This window comes from Mirounga angustirostris, unplaced genomic scaffold (assembly GCF_029215605.1).
Source record: "Mirounga angustirostris isolate CCGP_5_RB_7025 unplaced genomic scaffold, mMirAng1.0.hap1 SCAF_4, whole genome shotgun sequence".
NCBI lineage: Eukaryota > Metazoa > Chordata > Mammalia > Carnivora > Phocidae > Mirounga > Mirounga angustirostris.
The window spans coordinates 151748770-151769415 of NW_026991712.1; the positions used below are offsets into that span (position 1 = coordinate 151748770).

Here is a 20646-nt window from a genome sequence, read left to right on the forward strand (position 1 = left end):
CATTGAAGAATAAGAGGTGCTGGGAGCATACATATGCAGAAGTTTTGTCAAGAAGAGGAGTAGAGAAATAAGTAGTAGGTGATGGTGTATAGAGTTGGGTGCAGAGTTATTTGCTCACGGTAATGATCTAGAGAGAGAGCAGGATTGATGATGAAGGAGACACAGGAGATGATCAAAAGGGTGCCATCCTTGGGAAAGTGAATGGCGTGGGATCCAAAAGACATGCTGAGGACCTTTGTTGGGAAGAAGGACACATTCATCCATGGTAGTGGGATTATACAAAAGAAACATAGGCATGTTTCTAATTTTGGCTATGGGAATATGAGAATCCTCCTGTCTGATAGTTTCTAAAATGGAAAGCATTAGAGAAGATTATCCTTGAAGAATGGCGGTGAGGGAAAAAGAATAAGGGTTTTCAAGAGATGGAAGAAAGTATGAACTAGTTTTTTTTTTTTTTTCAGAGAAAACATGAGAAACCTACTTACCAGAATAACCTTGTAGAATTGTTGAGCAATGATAACAGCTACTTGAGGACTGAGATCATAAATTTAAGATGCAGTCATTTTACCTCGATACGTGATTTTCTCCAGTAATAAGGGGCCTGTATAAGGTAGGTAGAAGAGTTCATTATGGGTATGAGTTTTGCCACAGGAGAAAAAATGGATGGCGACAAGAAGATTGAAGGTGTTCATGAGGACATAATTATGATAGACATGGATAGGAAGAAAAAACAGGAAGGAAGCTGACAGTCATGAAGTAGAAGGATTGACTTCAAAGAATTATTGTAAAGTAAATGCTTCAGCAAATTATATTGAAAGTTGCAATTGTAAAACATGATGTGGACATTTGAGATTATATGTAGGGTAGAGTGTGTGCATCTGTGTATACTTAAGAAAAAGAGAAAGATGGTGGTGGTGGCAAGAGAAGCTGAAGTGGAGTGAAGGAAAAGATTATCAGAGATCCTTTTTATTCATTCAAAAAGTATCTGTTAAGGACTTACCATGAGCCAAGCATTATTTTGTTTGCTGACAGCACTGAGGTGAGAAGCCATGATGTTAAATGGATCATCTTTATGAATGTAGAAATCACTAAGAAGGAAGATAGAAAGTGGGTGTGGAGAGAAGGAAGTGAGGCAAAGATTAAGGCTGTTGATGGGTAAAGCAAGTTGAGCAAATCTAGTGATTCACCAAAGTGAAAGCCATGGTATTATTGGCCCCTAAGTAATAATATTGACAACAATAAAATGAACAGTTACAAATATAGTGAAAAATACTTAAGTAATATTTATGTATCAAGCACTGCACTGAGTATTAACATATATTAGTTTAATTCACAAAATACCCATGAGATGGTTACTCCTATTCCGTTATTCAGAGTAAACAGTGTTTGGGAGGAAGGAATGGGGGAAAGCCAAGGAGCTTGGGTTGGATTAAAGGAGGTGGGAATGGAGAGGAGTGTTCAGGTGAGAACAGATGCCGGAAAAGTTCTGGACTTGTAGCAGTGACTGAAGGAAATCAGTAGTAAGGTATGGTGGAATGATCTCTGCTAGCCTTCCAGTTGAGGTGGGCAGTGGTCTCTAGTGCCATATTCATCAGGTGGATAATGGCTTCGATGTCAACTGCTTCCTCCAAGAACAGGAGAGGTATAGCCAAAATGACTGGGGCCTCTCCTCCCATCGAGAAAAGCAAAAGGTGATTCTGCTAAGGGGGGAAGAGAAAGTGAACTCTTACCTGCCCCCTACCTCCTAATACTCTTAGAGCAGTTCTGCTTTTAATTGCTTAAGATTACAGAGATTTATTTTTAGAAACATAGGCTTTGTTTAAAAATTATAAAGGTATGTTTAAAAAACACTGGTCTAGAGGATCATTTAATCTTAAGAATACTCAGTCCAATCCCCTCATTTTTGAGAGAGGAAACTAAGAGCCCTGAGAGGAGGTGGGAATTACTCAAGGTCATACCGTGAGTTCATAGTAGAATCAGGTTATGTCTTCTGACTCCCAGTCTAGTGTTCTTTACCACACCCATATGATCCAGGTTTAGAGCCCTAACAAATTCTCTAGGGTAAAGAGTGCAGCAAGCTTCTGCTGAACTCTCATCCCTATTCTGTGTCTGACCTATCTCCTGCTGGCAGCCCACATCTAAGATTTTTAAAAATTCATGTTATGTTAATTACACCATAATCCCTGTCTCTACTGACTCTATTCTATTAAGAAATAATTCACTGTTTTGTCAATAACCCTGGGTGTTCTCTCCTGACAGTGTGGAGAGGTGAAGCCTTCCAGCAAGCTTTGCTCACCCCAGCAGCAGTATTGGGCTCCATACTTATAGAACTACGAGCAGAAAGTGGTTTCCCTCATGGTTAGGAGACTCTAGATGGGGCTCTTTGTTCTTGTTTGCAATCAACAGAAAAGCCACTGTGCTGTCATGCAACAGAGTTCCCCCACCTTTCCCCTTCCCCTTATCTGCTTTTCTGTTTTCTACTTTCATTCTTGTTTAAACTACACAGAAACTTCCTGTTATTAAAAATCCTAGAATGAAACGGTAGGGATTCTTCTATATTTTTGTTCACTGATATATTCCAGACATCTGTAATAGTGGCCAACACATAATAGATGGTCAATAAATATTTGTTGAATGAGTAGATGCATGAACAAATAATTAAATTGATAAGATCTGGATAAACTGATACTAAAACTCTGCTCCAACTTTCTCACTGTACACAGGGCTAAGAGTCAAGTGCCCTGGGTACTAGTCTTGACTGGACTGAAGAGATGTAGCAAAGAGAGAAGTAACTTGCCAAGGTCACTTATCCAAATAGGCTGTGTAGATCAGATGTCAACGGTGGTATCCTGTTGTTTGAGATTCAAATGAAATTAGTTCAAAGCTCTCACCTTATGTGCAGTGGAAGCTTTGCTCTCTCTCAGAATTTTGAGGTTGAGCTCCCTCTCAACCTCTCAGAATTTTGTGTGGATTGGGGTGAATTTTGGTATTGTGATTTGTTGCTGGCTCAAAGCTCTCTGAATTAGTTCAGTTTATGGTTCATTTTGCTGTCATGTGTACAATGTCCTTATTAACCCAGACAAGGAACTCATCTCCTCTCTTGGGTATACCTAAATTCTCTCTCTCTCTCTCTCTCTCTCTCTCTCTCTCTCACACACACACACACACACACACACTCATGCCTATCCACAGGCATACACAAAGACATGCAAAAAAAATCTAATACATAAAGCTTTTTGTATGTGGATCAGATCTTCCTGAAGATTTAGGGAGATGGAAGGAATTTATATTATATCAATGCAAAAAAAATATTAGTCATGCCTGTTCTTAAAGCATAACCATTTCTGTTAATTTGAGCTTCATCTTCCTCATATCTTAATCCTTATATATATACATATATCTTAATCCATTCCTCCCACTTCCCTTTCCTTCTCTGTTTACCCACCTTTAGATTTCTGTTCATATCTTATAAATTACAAGAATTCCATCTTTTGTTTTCTTGTTACCAGTTGAACCTCATCACCTGTGATTTCATTTTCTATCCCCAAGTAGTATATCATAGATTTTTTCTAAAATAAGGCAGTTCCCTTCTCAAGATGTTCCCTTCCAATGATGTTATTGGAAGATACTGAGGTTAATTCATAGCATTTATAGAAAAGTTGAATAACAAATCCTTGGGGGAATTCCCAAGCATCACTTGGGGGATCTCAGCAATAAAATTCATGACATGACTACTTATGTATTAACATGAATATGACTCAGTGTCAGTTTTGTTTCTTGTTTCTCTATTTCCAGTTTCAGATTTACCAGAAAGTGACTGTGATTGTCCTGACCTGTCATAGTTAAATGAGTTATGCCCAAGGGCAGGACCATCCTGAATAGACAAGGCCATGTGCCCACTACTGGATATTGGAGCTGTTTCCAGGGCATGAAAAATCACTGGGGATTCAGTAGCCACCCCAAGCAGTATCTTCCACACTGCTTCTCTTAGGACTAAACTTTACACTCATGCTTCTCATTCATTCAAAAGTATCCACTAGGAATGTGTTCATAAGTGGGCCTTGGGTGCTGGAATATAAAGAAAATAAATAAAAATGTGTGTTCTAGAAATCACTGACATTGCTGTCAGTGACTGGAGTGAGGAATACTTGTGAGGTTGTGTATGTGATTTGAGCAGGAAGGTAAACCATTTTTAATAAAGACTTGAGTATCCAAGAGAAAACTAGCTTTAAAACACCCATTACCCATTGTCGTGGACATCTCAGGAATGTTGTATAGTTCTCTAGTCTTCCAGAGCTGCTTTGAAAGCAACCAGCCTCAACAAAGAGATACATTGATACTTGAACAACTCAGTTTTGAACTGTGCAATTCCACTTATATGCAGATTTGTTTTTTAAATAAATACAGTATATCAGTGAGGTCATATGATACATGTCTCACTGATATGAGGAATTCTTAGTCTCAGGAAACAAACTGAGGGTTGCTGGAGTGGTGGGGGGTGGGAGGGATGGGGTGGCTGGGTGACAGACATTGGGGAGGGTATGTGCTATGGTGAGCGCTGTGAATTGTTTAAGACTGTTGAATCACAGACCTGTACCTCTGAAACAAATAATACATTATATGTTAAAAAAAAAAAAAAAAGGAAGATAGCAGGAAGGGAAAAATGAAGGGGGGGAAATCGGAGGGGGAGACGAACCATGAGAGACTATGGACTCAGAAATAAACTGAGGGTTCTGGGCGGGGGGGTTGGCCTGGTGATGGGTATTAAAGAGGGCACGTTCTGCATGGAGCACTGGGTGTTATACACAAACAATGAATTGTGGAACACTACATCAAAAACTAATGATAATGTATGGTGATTAACATAACATAATAAAATAAATAAATAAATAAATGTAGTATAGTACTGTAAATGTATTTTCTCTTCCTTATGATTTTCTTAACAACATTTTCTTTTCTCTAGCTTACTTTATTATAAGACTGTAGGATATAACATATGCAGTATAAAAATATGTGTTAATTGACTCTTTAAGTTATGGTAAGGCTGCTGGTCAACAGTAGGTTATTAGTAGTTAAGCTTTTGGGGAGTCAAAACTTATATGTGAACCAAAGCAATCCTGAAAAAGAAACACAAAACTGGAGGTATCACAATTCCAGACTTCAAGTTATACTACAAAGGTATAGTAATCAAAACAGTATGGTACTGGCATAAAAATAGGCACATAGATCAATAGAACAAAATAGAAAACCCAGAAGTAAGCTCACAAGTATATGGTCGGTTAATCTTTTTTTTAAATTTTATTTTATTATGTTAGTCACCATACAATATATCATCAGTTTTTGATGTAGTGATCCACAATTCATTGTTTTCGTATAGCACCCAGTGCTCCATGCAGTACGTGCCCTCCTTAATATGGTCAATTAATCTTCAACAAATCAGGAAAGAATTTTCAGTGGGAAAAAGACAGTCTCTTCAACAAATGGTGGGGAAAACTGGACAGCTACATGCAAAAGAATGGACTGTTGGGGTAGCACTAAAAGGAGCTGAAAATGCTGAGGGTTATTGACTCTACTATATAAGCAGGACGTCAGTGCCAGGAGGCTGTTTGCAAGTTCTTAAACTGAGCCATGTAGAGTCAGACATGAATATATCAGAACTGCTAACCACAGATGGTCATGACAGAATAGGGATCTGAATCATGAGTCAGAGGGCAGGATCCCAGGCCTGGAATGGATCTTAGAAATATCTTTTCTTATCATTTATCACCTCAGTGGTAAGTTTATGGCTGCCATGGGAGAGAAGTAAGAATAAGTGATAGAAACTTGTTTTAGTGGAAACAGCCTCAGAGTTAGAAGAATCAGGTTCAAGCTCCAATACAATCATGTACAAGTTGAACATTGCTTTCAACAGCTCAGCTAACATTTCTGAGCCTTGATTTTTTTTTTCATTTGTATAATGGGTGCTATAGTAATATTTACTTTATGGGGAGGGGGTTATGAAGCTTACTTTTCAAAATGTATTCTTTCATTTATTCATTAAATTGATTCAACAAATACATAGTAAGATTCTGTTATATGTCAATAACTGTACCGGCATTAGAGATGCAACAGTGCACAAGACACACAAATTCTAAAACTGTAAAAATATAAAACATAAGTCAAATGTTAATATTTTACATTATTGTAGTGGGTCCAGAAATTTTATTTGCAGCTCATAGACAAGTTGTAATATCTTCCTCTCTGTAAAACATCTCTTGTCTTCCTCAGGAGTTCAGTGTGATAGAAAACTTGAAAAAAAAATAGTAACACTGGATTTTATTCGAAATCAGTAAACTTAATCCTATGGCATAACCAAGCCATCCCTTTATGTATGCATTGCTCTTTACATAAAATTATCTGGTCTTTCAGATTCTGCTTCCCTCCCCTTCTCTCCTCCTCCCTTCAAAACCAATATCTAGTGGTACTGACCTCATGGCAAAAGGGACACTGGAGTTTGGGATCCATGAGGTGTTCTCTGGATCCTCCTTGATCTTGGCTATGAAATGGCAGGTCTGGGTTGCTCCTCAGACAGAAGACCACCGGTGTACCACCTTTTCTGAGGTCATCTACTGTAGTTAACTTGGGCTGGTATAACAATTACCATAGACTGGGTAGTTCAAACAGCAAACTTTTTTTTTTCTTATAGTTTTGGAGGCTGGAAGCCCAAGATCAAGGTGCCAGCTGATTCAGTTTTTGTTGAGAACCTGCTTCCTGATTTTTCAGGAGGCCACCATCTTGCTGTGTGTTCACATGTTGGAGACAGAGATCATCTCTCTCATGTCTCCTCTTATAAGGGCACTAATACCATTCATGAGGGTTCTATCTTAATGCCTTGATTTTCTTACAAAAGCCCCTCTTCCAAATATTATCACATTGGGGATTAAAGCTTCAGCATATTAATTTTGAGGGGGACACAATCATTCAGTCCATAGTAGCATCTGCTTATAATGCCTATTGTTGGTGTTTTTTGTGGTCCCTCTTTCTTTCTCTCTTAATTTATTAGGGCTTTGAAGTCCTCTCTGGAGGATACAGTCTCATATGGTCTGTCCCAGGTAGTTTGTCCTGCCATCCCAGCCAGATTCTCAGTTAACTGCTAAGTCCTCTCATGGGAGAAATATGGGAATTCCTAATTCTTGTTCATATCCCACAGGAACCAAGTTGTTGTTCTACGGGTAGCCTAGAGGAAGTCTGTTTTATAAGTCCTAAATTGAAAATAGAACACCCTTATAGCTGTTTCTCTCATACTTTTTTAGATGTTTTCAAAATTTCACACCTCAAACAGACACACACACATAACTATTAAATTTTACATTGTCAGGAGTCAGGATTTGAATTCAGGTCTCTCTGACTACAAAACTCATACTTTTAGTCATTATCCTATATAGTAGTTGCTCCTTTTCCATGGGGTATACATTCCAAGACCCCCAGTGGATGCCTGAAACCACAGATAGTACCAGACCCTGTAAATATTATGGTTTTTTTCCTATACATGCATACCTATGATAAATTTTAATGTATTAAGTTAGGCACAGTAAGAGATTAACAATAATAATAATAAAATAGAAAAGTCATAACAATATACTGTAATAAAAGTTATGTGAATAGATAAAGATGTGATATATAGAGAGATATAGATATATATGGGATATTACTCAGCCATCAAAAAGGAGGAAATCTTACCAATTACATCAACATGGATGGAACTGGAGGGTATTATGCTGAGCAAAATAAGTCAATCAGAGAAAGACAATTATCATATGATTTCACCCATATGTGGAATTTAAGAAACAAAACAGAGGATCATAGGGGAAGGGATAGAAAAATAAAATAAGATGAAATCAGAGAGGGAGACAAACCATAAAAGACTCTTAACTATAGGAAACAAACTCAGGGTTGCTGGAGGGGAGGTGGGTGGGAGGATGGGATAACTGGGTGATGGGCATTAAGGAGGGCACATGATGTAATGAGCACTGGATGAATGATGAATTACTGAACTCTACATCTGAAATTAGTGATACACTATATGTTAGATAATTGAATTTAAATAAAATAAATTTTAAGAAGTCATGTGAATGTTCTCTCTCTCTCTCAAAATGTCTTATTGTACAGGCGTATCTTGTAGATATTGCAGATTTAGTTTCAGACTACTGCAGTAAAGCAAATATTCACAATAAAGAGAGCCAAATGAATTTTTTGGTTTCCCAGTGCATATTAAAGTTATGTTTACATTATACTGTCATCTGTTAAATGTGCAATGGCATTATGTTTAAACAAAAACAATGTACATACCTTAATTTAAAAATATTTTATTGGTAAAAATTCTAACCATCATCTGAACTTTCAGTGAGTCATAGTCTTTTTGCTGGTGGAGGATCTTGCCTTCATGTTGATGGCTGCTGATTGATCAGGTAGTGGTTGCTGAAGGCTGGGGTGGTTGTGGTAATTTCTTAAAATAAGACAACGGTCAAGTTTGCTGCTTGAAAGAAAGTGACTCTTTCTTTCATGAACTATTTCTCTGTAGTGTGCAATGTGGTTTGATAACATTTTACCCACAGTAGAACTTCTTTCAAAATTGAAGTCAATCTCAAACCCTACCACTGTTTTACCAATTAAATTTATGTGATATTCTGAATCCTTTGTTGTCATTTGAACAATCTTCACAGCATCTTCACCAGAAGTAGATTCCATCTCAAGAAACCACTTTCATCCATAAGCAACAACTCATCTGTTCAAATTTTATCATGAGATTGCAGCAATTCACTCACATCTTCAGGCTCCACCTCTAGTTCTAGTTCTCTTGCTCTTTTCACCACATCTGCAGTTACTCCACTGAAGTCTTGAACCCCTCAAAGTCATCCATGAGGGTTGAAATCAACTTCTTCCAAACTCCTGTGAATGTTGATATTTTGACCTCTTCCCATGAATTATGAATGTTCTTAATGTCATTAAAGATGGTGAATCCTTTTTAGGTTTTCAATTTACTTTGCCCAGACCCATCAGAGGAATCACTACCTATGTCAGCTATTGCCTCATAAAGTTGATTTCTTAAATAATAAGACTCAAAAGTTGAAATTTCTGTTTGATCGATGGCCTACAGAATGATGTTGTGTTAGCAGTCATGGAAACAACATTAATCTCATTGTACATCTCCATCAGAGCTCTTGGGTGACCAAATAAATTATCAATGAGCAGTAGTGCTTTGAAAGAAATCTTTTTTCTAAGCAGTAGGTCTCAACAGTAAGCTTAAAATATTTAGTAAACCATGTTGTAAGCAGATATGCTGTCATCCAGACTTTGTTGTTCCATTTATAGAGCATAGGAAGAGTGGATTTAGCAGAATTCTTAAAAGCCCTATGATTGTCAGAATGCTAAATGAGCATTTGCTTCAACTTAAAGTCATCAGATGCATTAGCCTCTAACAAGAGAGTCAGCCTGTCCTTGAAGCTTTGATACCAGGCATTGACTTCTCCTCTCCAGCTATGACAGTGCTAGATGGCATCTTCCAATATAAGGCTGTTTTGACTACATTGAAAATGTGTTGTTTAGAGTGGCCACCTTTATTAATGATTTTAGCTAGATCTTCTGGAAAACTTGCTGCAGCTTCTATGTCAGCGCTTGATACTTCATCTTGCACTTTTATGTCAAACCTCATGAACCAGTCTCAGCTAGCTCCCAACTTTTCTTCTGCAGCTTCCTAACCTCTCTCAGCCTTCATAGAATTGAAGAGAATTAGGGCCTTGCTCTGGATTAGGCTTTGGCTTGAGGGAATGTTGTGGCCAGTTGATTTTATCAAAACCACTAAAACTTTCTCCATATTAGCATTCAGATATCCATAATAGCAATAAGGTTATTTTGCTTTCTTATCAAATGTATGTTCACCAGAGTAGCACTTTTAATTTCCTTCAAGAATCTTTCCTTTACATTCACAACTTAGCTAACTGTTTGGTGCAAGAGGCCTAGCCTTTGGCCTGTCTTGGCTTTCAACATGCTTTCCTCACTAAATGTAATCATTTTTAGCTTTTGATTTAAAGTGAAAGGCATGTGACTCTTCCTCTCACTTGAACACTTAGAGTCCATTGTAGGGTTACTAACTGGCCTAATTTCAATATTGTTGTGTCTCAGGGAGTAGGGAGGCCTGAAGAAAGAGAGATACAGAGGAACCACTGGTCAGTGGATTTGTTAGAACACACACATTTATCAATTAAGTTTGTTATCTTATATGGGCACAGGGTACCCCAAAACAATTACAATAGTAACATCAAAGATCACAGATCAGGACGCCTGGGTGGTTCAGTCAATTAAGCATCTGCCTTCTGCTCAGATCATGATCACAGGGTCCTGGGATCAAGTCCCACATCAGGCTCCTTGCTCAGCAGGGAGCCTGCTTCTCCCTCTGCCTGCCACTCCCCCTGCTTGTGTGTGCTCTCTCTCTCAAATAAATAAATAAAATCTTTTTTTAAAAAAAGATCAAGATCATCATAACAAATACAATAATGATGAAACATTTGAAACACTTCGAGACTTACCAAAATGTGATAGAGACACAAAGTGAGCAAGTGCTGTTGGAAAAATGGCACCAATAGACTTGCTTGATACAGGATTGCCATAAACCTTTAATTTGTAAAAAAACAAAACAAAACAAAAAAAACCACATAATATCTTTGAAGTACAATAAAGTGAAGCATAATAAAATGAGGTATGCCAGTATTATTCTTACCCTTCCCCTTGCAATGTTGTGAGATGATAAAATGCCTATGTGATGTGATGAAGTAATATGAATGACGTAGCTATTTTTACATAGCATTAGGCTACTTTTGACCTTCTGACCATGCATCAGGAAGATTATCTGCTTCCAGACCGTGGTTAACAGCAGGTAACTAAAACCATGGAAAGTGAAACTGCAGATACAGGTGGGGACTACAGTATAGAGAAGTCTCATTTGAAAGCATGTGCTAGTATTGTTAGATTCACATTCTGATAGATATTTAGAACTAAAAATATCTTAGAGCTCATTCTCTTCATTCTTCATTTGAAAAATTAGAAAAGACCCATAGATGAATGATTCACCCAAGGTCACACAGAGCCTGTAGGCTTCTGGGTCTTCCTTCAGCTGGGCATTGGGAAACTCATACATATAGGAAACTCTCACTGTCCTCGACCCAGTGGTTTCCCTCCTTGTGAACAGCAATTTGGACTTGAATGTTAACTCTAGCACTTACTAATTAAGACACCTTACTGAAATCTTCTAAGCCTCAGCATCCTCATCTGTAACATGGAGAATATAATATCCTAACGTGTAAGTATTAGGATGTAAGGAGAAGAGCTGTTTAAAATGCCTAGTACAGAGTAGGAACTCAATAAATAGTAGTTTCTTTCTTGTCTGATTCTTTGTTGTTACTTCCTGGAGCTCTCCTAGCTGCTGACTTTGAAATCATGCCCGCTGTGTTGGTTGAGCCCTGCCTACTCTGTGAACATTGCCTGATTCCCTGGAGTTGGCCCATTGCCAGGTTGGACTTATGATCCCTGGCCCCATTGTACAGCCTCCAGGACCCCAGGCTGCCTGACGTGACTTCTATCCTAACAGATGTTTTCTTACCCCTTTCTACCAGCTGTTCAGTCTTGCTAGAGCTTTATGCCTCTTGACCCCTTGCCAGTCTGAACTTGGTGACCTTGAGATCTGTGATGGTTATTATGATGCACCAACCATATTCCTCTTCAAGGAAGACTTATTGCCCCACATCCTGGGAGTGTTTTCAGCAGAGAGCCTTCAGCTATAAGCTACAGCTCAGGTCAAAGTTTTGCCCCTTCCTGGGGATTCCACATCCAATGACTAATTCATGGAGACCCAATTTGGAACAACTCTCAAAGACCATTCTAGCTCCATAGCTCCCAAAGGGTATAGCTGAGGCTGCCCTTGGCCTTGCATCACAACTCAATTTCCCTCCATCCACTCCTCCTTCCATCCCTGCTCTTCCATAGGCATTGATCCCAAGCACTCTTTACACATCTGGAGTGCTAATATCCATTTCAGTTTCTGCTTCATGGGTCCATGAAAAAGGTCCCCTCAAACTGCAACCATTTCCCAACACTGTGAATTCTGATTTTGCCCAATAGATCCTGGACTGTTCCTGCTCACACTCTAGACTGACTGTGTGTGTGTGTGTGTGTGTGTAAAAGACAGACAGACAGCCTTGCTGGTCTGGTAGCCAAGAAGCCAAATCTATAGGGAGGTCTTTTCACAACTTTCTGCTACTGGATTGTGTTTTAGTGAAGTTAGTAGTCAGTTGGACTTTAATCTTGAACAACCTCTATTCTTCTTGTGTGTGTGCCTTACTCTGACAGGTCCTGACACTAGGAACACAGGTTAAATCAGAACCACTTTTGTCCTGAAGATGTCACCATCTAGGCTGAGAGGCAGGTATTATATAAATAAATTATAGTAAGGAATGGTAAGTGCAATGAAAGAGATACTTCCTGTCCTGAGGAACTTGGATGATAATGTTTTCCTGGCAGAGTAATTCTAATGATTAAATGAAGACACATCACACAATGCCTGGCACAGAGGAAACACTTATTGAATCAAATCATTTTATTTTGCAGGTTAGGAGATTAAGGGCCTAAAACATTGAGTGACTTGCTTATGATCCCATAGGTAGGTAATGGCCCAGCTGAGACTAGAACTCAAGTCTCCACATTCACCCTCCATGACTTTTTGCACCATGCACTTTGCCTCAAGAAGGTAAGAGGTGTGTGTGTGAGCGTGCACGTGTGCATGCATGCACACATGTGACCTATCTGCTAGTATTGTTTTCAGACCTAAACTTCTAGAAAACTGGCTGCCTCCCTCATAATTTAGGCATACTGTATACATGGTTCCAGGCTGTGTTTTGCAAGTTCCTTTGTTTTTTGCTGAAATGAGCCCAGCAGCTGAGCAGTGTTTCTGTTCCCACATCCTATTTACCCTTCACGCTTAGTGGGATGACGGAGAAGCATCAGACCGCAGCAGTGACATTTATATGAAAAGAACCCATTGTGTCCTTTGTAAGGAATAGCATGTAGCTCTAAGCCATACTGCTTTCCCATTTGCCTTCCTCTGGGAGGCCCTGGCAAGAGCTTGGCCCTCCAGAGGGAGCTGCCTGAGTCCTCATGCCGGAAATTATATTCCGTAATTAAAATCAATAGCAAAACAGACACACAGCAGAAAGGTCATAGAACACAACAGAAAACCATTGAGTAGCATATTGCCAGGTATCAAAATAGGTTTTTGAACTTTTGTTTAATCTGCAAATACCGAAAGTCATCCGTGGGAGAGAGGCAGTGCGCCCCAAACCTTAGCCTCACCTAGGGAAGGGTTTAGCTAAAGAAGCCTTCTGCTTAAATCCTCCAAAGCCCAGCTTCTTCAGTCCAGCAGTGCTCCTTTAAAGTCTCTGACCAACCTTGTGTTATTAAGCCAGTGGACTCCTAGCCCTGGAGATCTGTTCACAGCCTGTGTCCTGAAACCCTCACCTTAGCCTATCCAGTGCTCCATCCCTTACATGCCTCTTGTAATCCCTGCTTTCTGACCTACTGCTGTGACCACAACACCTCTTTTCCTCTTTAGATATGATAATTGATGTTACTTTTCTGGCATTTTTCCATTCTTGGATCATAATCTATTCTCATATCTCAGGCTGCTCCAGCCCTGGTCTAAACCAGCTCAGTCTCTGGGACTTTCTTTTACTGCAGCTTCGTGTCTTCCTTGTCCAGACAACCAGGGCTCAGATGTAACTTCACCTCTTCCCCTCCATATGAATTCCCTGCTGAAATCTTCCTTCTCATTCAGATATAACATATGTATGATGATATTCTGTATGTGCCAGGCATGGAGCTAAGGGTATTTACATATTATGTTTAATTCTTACAGATTATAGCTAATCCCATAGCCACTCATTTTACAGATGATCTTAGAATGAAGTGACTTACTCTAGCAAGTCAGTGACAGAGCCAGAATTCAAATCCATGTCTTCTGTCTCCCAGACCCAGCTTGCTCCACCACAGCAGAGCTACTTTCTCCTTGCAGAGGCAATCACATAACTCCATTACAGCATGCAACTTGCTGAATTTTTCAAACAAGTAGAATAATATGTCCATAGAGTCAGGAGGTCCACAGTAGGAATGTGCCTAAACAACAAGCATGAAAGACTTTTCTTCAAGCCTAAAAGAAGTAGACCTTGTTAAATTTTTGCTTAGAGCCAAAGTCTTTCTCATTTTTAAACACTGGACCCTAGGCAAATACCCATTGGCTTTGTGACATTCATGGTGGCCTCCAGAGGGTCCATCCAGGTGCATCAGTAAGTTGAACTTTGGTTTCTTTTTAAACTTCTTATTGAAATATAATATGCAAACATAAAAGTGCACATATCATAAGTACATGGCTTGATGCATTTTCAGTCTGAATATGCCTATGTAACCAGCACCCTAATCAAGAAACAGAACATTACCAGAATTTCAGAAGCCCTCTTTGTGCTCCACTCCCCCAAGGATAACCATTATCCTTACTTAATTCCACAATTTATTTATCCATTGTATGTTGATGGCATTTGGGTACTTTCTATTTTTGTATATTACAAATAGTTTTGTAGAATATTATTGTATATGTATTTTGGTGCACATATGCATGTATTCTAGTGAGGATATGAGAGTAGAATTGGTCAGCCATTGAGTATACATATTCTATTAGTTTCCTGTTGTTTCTATAACAAATTACCACAAACTTAGTGACTTAAAGTGATACAAATTTATTTTCTTACATTTCTGGCAGTAAGAAGTCCAAAATGAGTCTTATGGGGTTAAAATTAAGGTGTTGACAGGGCTGGTTCCTTCTGGAGTCTCCAGTGGGAAATCTGTCTCCTTGTCTTTTCTAGCTTTTAGAGCTACATTTCTTGCATTCTTTGGCTCATGGCTCCTTCCTCCATTATCAAAGTCAGCAGCACAGCATTTTCAAATCGTTCTTTGCTTTGTCTTTACATTGCCTTCTCTCTTATAAGAACCCTTGTGATTCGTGTGCGGTGTGGAGGTCGTTGGTGTCACCTGCCAGCCGCCTGCGCCTTCTCCTGCCGTTCCGCTCCCCGCCCGCTCCAACTATGTTCTCCGCGCTCGCCCACCCTGCGGGCGCCGCTCTCCGCCACAGCTTCAGCACCTCGGCCCAGAACAATGCGAAAGTAGCCGTGCTAGGGGCTTCCGGAGGAATCGGGCAGCCCCTTGCACTTCTCCTCAAGAACAGTCCCTTGGTGAGCCGCCTGACCCTCTACGATATTGCTCATACGCCCGGAGTGGCCGCCGATCTGAGCCACATTGAGACCAGAGCAACCGTGAAAGGCTACCTCGGACCTGAGCAGCTGCCGGATTGCCTGAAAGGCTGCGATGTGGTGGTTATTCGAGCAGGAGTCCCGAGAAAACCAGGCATGACCCGGGATGACCTGTTCAACACCAATGCCTCCATTGTGGCCACCTGTCTGCTGCCTGCGCCTGGCACTGCCCCGAGGCCATGATCTGCGTCATTTCCAATCCGGTGAACTCCACCATCCCGATCGCAACGGAAGTTTTCAAGAAACACGGAGTCTACAACCCCAATAAAATCTTCGGAGTGATGACCCTGGACATTGTCAGAGCCAATACTTTCATTGCAGAACTGAAGGGTTTGGATCCCGCTCGAGTCAATGTTCCTGTCATTGGCGGCCATGCTGGGAAGACCATCGTCCCCCTGACCTCCCAGTGCACTCCCAAGGTGGACCTTCCCCAGGACCAGCTAACAGCCATCACTGGGTGGATCCAGGAGGCCGGCACAGAGGTGGTGAAGGCCAAAGCTGGAGTAGGCTCGGCCACCCTGTCCATGGCGTACGCCGGAGCCCGCTTTGTCTTCTCCCTTGTGGATGTGATGAACGGAAAGGAAGGAGTTGTGGAGTGTTCCTTCGTTAAGTCCCAAGAAGCAGACTGTGCCTATTTCTCCACCCCGTTACTGCTGGGGAAAAGGGGCATTGAGAAGAATCTAGGCATCGGCAAGATCTCCTCTTTCAAAGAGAAGATGATAGCGGAAGCCATCCCCGAGCTAAAGGCCTCCATCAAGAAGGGAGAGGAGTTCGTGAAGAACATGAAATGAGGGGGGCAGCCAGCGAGCAGTCCGTTTCCCTAACTTACGAAGGCATCATGTCCCTGTAAAGCCATCTCCTACCTCCTGTGTTTGAGTTGCGTTAACCACGAGTGTCGTGTTAGCGTCGCCATCCCTTCCAAATCGCCGGTCTGTGGGTGCATCAATAAAAGCAGGCTTTGATTTTCTTTAAAAAAAAAAAAAGAACCCTTGTGATTACATCAGGACCTCCCAGGTAATATAGAATAATTTCCCCCTCTCAAGATCCCAACTTAATCACATCTGTAAAATCTTTTTCCCATATAAGGTAACATTTACAGGTTCCAGGGATTAGGATGTGGACATCCTCGGAGAGTCTGACATTCTTCAGCCCACCCCACATACGTTCTACTTTATAAATATTGCCAGCACTGCGAGGTGATACTCCTACCAGAAATATATGAGAATTCTGGTTGTTCTACATCCTCATCATGCCTATTCCATCCTTTTCACTTTACCCAGCTTTTTTTTTTTTTCCTGTCTAACTCAAAACTATCTGGAAAGTCAAACTTTCTGTATCCACAGTTATGCCCGTGCCCTCCCTTTCCCTCTCTAAGCACAATAATTCTCCTCACTGCTATTTTTGTTAAGAAAGAACATTTTAAAAAATGAGTTCTACCCTACAGAGAGAGAAAGGGATGCCTTATGAGGTGGTAAACATTTTGTCACTAAAGGTATTCAGGCCTATGCTAGATGAACATTTGTAGGAAAACTGTAGAGACAAAATCAATATTGAATAGAGGTGCTCTCTTAACAAGCCAGAGATTGGAAGTTGAAAGACTTAGGTTTTGGTTTTGAGTTCTCTATTTACCATGTAGGCACAAGCAACTTACTTAACTTCTGTGAGCCTCATTTTCCTTATTTTTACACTGAAGGTATTACTACATGCATTTGCTGTGATGATCAAATGCCACCTCCTCTGGGTTACCTAGTCAAATAACCATTTCCATAACATGGGGATATATATTTTTAAACATAGGTACCTATTACTTTTATTATAGCACTGATCACATTGGATTATAATGACATACTGCTTACTGCTTCTTGCATGAGTCTTCAAATTCTGCAAAAGCAGGTATTTTATGGGGTGTGTTTACTGATGTATTTTCTGTGCTTAGCAGAATAAACTGCACATGGTAGGTGTATAGCAAATGCATGAATCTTATTTCCGTCCTAGGACTGGTCTGAGAATCTAGTATAATGTTGGCTAAAAACACTTGAAATTTCAGAACACTTCCAAGATGCATTGTGTTGTTCCTGTCATTAGTATCTTGTTGGTCCAGGCAGTAAGTCTCTGGGTTAGTCACTGAAGCCAAATGGAGCCCCCTCATCAGGGAAGGATTCTGGGAAGGGAGTGATATCTGTCCCATCTGAATTTCTCTTTGAGGAACATGGGGTGTTCTCTACAGGACACTATTTCTGCTTTTCTGAAAAGCAGATCTAATTACTGGTGATAATTAGTTGCAACTTAAGGTCCTCCAGGCAATTTGTGGAAGTGCAAATTGCATCTAGGCTCTCCAGGATTTGATGTCCTTTCCCTTGATGTCTCATACCATCTCTCTTCCTGTGAAATAAGAGCAGAAGGAAAAGGTGCCTGAATGGGGCCAAAACATAAAGGTCAGCTTTACAAAGGACCTCCTTTGCCACTGTCTGCTGCAGAATAAACCTCCAGTGCCATTCGGATGGCTGCAAACATTTGGGTAGTCAGAGAAGGAGTCATTTACTCCTTCATTCCTTTGACAAATGTTTGAGAGTTGTCTCTGTGCTAAGCTCTGTGCTGAGTGCTGACAATGAGAGGTGAGCAGATGTGGGCCCAAGCCATTAAGTTGCTCACAGTCTACTGGGAAAGACAGATATGAAAATAGACAGTTGCAAGATAATCTGATGATGATGCCAGAAAGAAAAACAACAAACAAAATTGATAACAACAACTACCATTTATTGCCCAGATAATAGTCTAGATGCCCTACATCTTTTTTTCCCCTAATCTTTATAGTAGCCTTAAAATAGTAAAGTTTCCTTTTTTAAGATGAGGAAAATGAGGCTCAAGGAAGTAATTGGGAAGTTAGAGGCAAGTTTGGTGAGGGTAACTGAAGTGAAGGAAGGACAGGAAGGCCCTCTGAGCCTGAACTCAGAATGTTTGGATAAAGAGATGGCCAAAGCTGCAAGGTGAACCTGAGAAAATCAGCCCACAAACCTGTTCTAGACTTGCTTCCTAAGTCTTTTCCTCTCCATTTACTGAGTCCCACCCTCAGAACATCATTCTTTATCTTTTTTTTTTTTTTTTTGACAGAGACAGAGACAGTGAGAGCAGGAACACAAGCAGGGGGAGTGGGAGAGGGAGAAGCAGGCTTCCTGCTTAGCCGGGAGCCCAATGTGGGACTCGATCCCAGGACCCTGGGATCATGACCTGAGCCGAAGGCAGTTGCTTAACCAACTGAGCCACCCAGGCGCCCCATCATTCTTTATCTTAAGATAAAGAGTTAGAGAGTAGATAGTTCTGTTACATGCAATGTTTCCCATCATCTTATTGTACTTGCAGGTACATTGCACACATCTTACAGATTAGCATTATTGACAGCTGCCCCTATGGCCCTCCTCTTAATCAAAATCTGGTTTGACTTTGAGCTGATTTCTTACCTTCTAAAAATGGAATAATGATACTACCCATGATAATACTGTTGCCCCTAAATCTAGCCTCCAGCTGAATCTTACCGCCTAAATCTAAATCTTACTGCCAGCTTCCCTAGGGAAAGATTGTGCTAAGCATGGGGGCCCAATGAAAGAGGTCATTATCCTTCATGGATTAAGTTTTCAGGTTTCCTATCTCTAGCTCCTAAGCTCCTGCCTTGTGTTTTAGAAAGCATCAGACCTGGGGAGTGGTTTCTCCTCTGTTGGAGGCACAAAACAAACAACAAACAAACAGCAACAAACTTTTGGCCTTCCTTTCCTTTTCAATGCTAAGACAGAGAAATACATTTGGAGGATAGGGGCCTTTGGCATGACAGGTGTCTTTGTCTGGAGGAATAAAAAATGATAGGTCAGGGCCCAGAGAGGAGAAAGCAAAGGACTCCTTGCGTAGGGCTAGTTTTGGGCTCTGGGTGTGAGAGATGAAGACGAAGCAGTTCTTTAGTGGGAAAGAAGCAAGGACATCTGAAAGAAGTCCTATTTAAGAATAAAAATGAACAGATGATACCTTCAATTTCCTGAGCATTTTTAAGGTGCCAAGCACTCTCATATAGTCTTTGCATATTTTATTTACCACAATCCTCAAATAACTCTATGAAATACATATTATTTCACCCACTTTGTAGACAAAGAAAAAGGCTCAGAGACTTTAAGACATGTTGCAAAATCACACAGCTAGTTAACTATAGAGCTGGGACTTTAATCCAAGTCCCTGTAACTCAGAAGATTATGTTCTGGGCGCCTGGGTGCCTCAGTTGGTTAAGCGACTGCCTTCGGCTCAGGTCATGATCCTGGAGTCCCAGGATCGAGTCCCGCATCGGGCTCCCTGCTCGGCAGGGAGTCTGCTTCTCCCTCTGACCCTCCCCCCTCTCCTGCTCTCTCTCTCTCATTCTCTCTCTCAAATAAATAAATAAAATCTTTAAAAAAAAAAAAGATTATGTTCTTTCACATGGCATGCTCTTTCTAGTCCTATGGGATTAGTCATTCCAGATAAAAATGATTTAAAGTTACTGAATATACTTGGAAGTTTCCAAATCACCATCCTTTTTGTTGTTTTAAATGAGCTGTTTGTTTTACATTCCCTTGAGTTTGGAGGTAATATGTAGTTAATGAATGAATTAAATAATTGATTAAACCCATTTTTCTATTAACATTATAACAGTACTTCCATTAATATGAAAATATGAATGTGTCTCAGAGAAGTTTCCTTTGACATTATAATGACTGTATTAAAATTACAAATATAATAATGAAATTCTAATTGTTTTAGAGAAACAATTAAAGAAGGCTATATATAAATGCTCTGAAAGAACTATGGAATGTTCATGAAGTACCAAAGAGGAATTTTTAGAAAAGTTGTTGTGAAAAAAAGTACATAATTTTCATTAGAGTGGGCTGTAATTGCAAAATAATCATCATTTAAAGAGAATCTTTTGTTTGAAGTATTACAGTGAACAAAACAAGAATTGGCAGGTTAAAACATACAATGCAGCAATTTAGACAAAGAAGTATAATCCAAATTCAGGTTAATTTATAGCCTTTGATGACCTTCTTTAAGTAGGCATGCAGGATATATTCAATTTGTCCCTCCTTCCTGATCTTCTCTCCACCCTTTTACCATACTATTTTACACCTCACCCCCAGGCCTGCCTGTGTGGATCACATCAACAGTCTCCTCTGACCTATGATTTCTATTAGTTTCCAGTCAATCAGGGATACCCCCAAAAGACAGAGGAAGGGAGAAATGTAAACTT

General features: G+C 40.2%; 2 protein-coding genes across 2 annotated transcripts in view; both read left to right on the forward strand.

Annotated features, from left to right (window-relative positions):
• AGBL4 (AGBL carboxypeptidase 4) overlaps window positions 1-20646 on the forward strand; it is a 1423919-nt gene that overhangs the window by 878534 nt on the left and 524739 nt on the right. The window lies entirely within an intron of this gene.
• On the forward strand, window positions 15087-16372 carry LOC123859631 (malate dehydrogenase, mitochondrial-like). Its single transcript, XM_045897733.3, is given in 2 exon segments — window positions 15087-15528; window positions 15531-16372. Coding segments are annotated over 2 exon segments (1014 nt in total). The 5' UTR covers window positions 15087-15161; the 3' UTR covers window positions 16178-16372.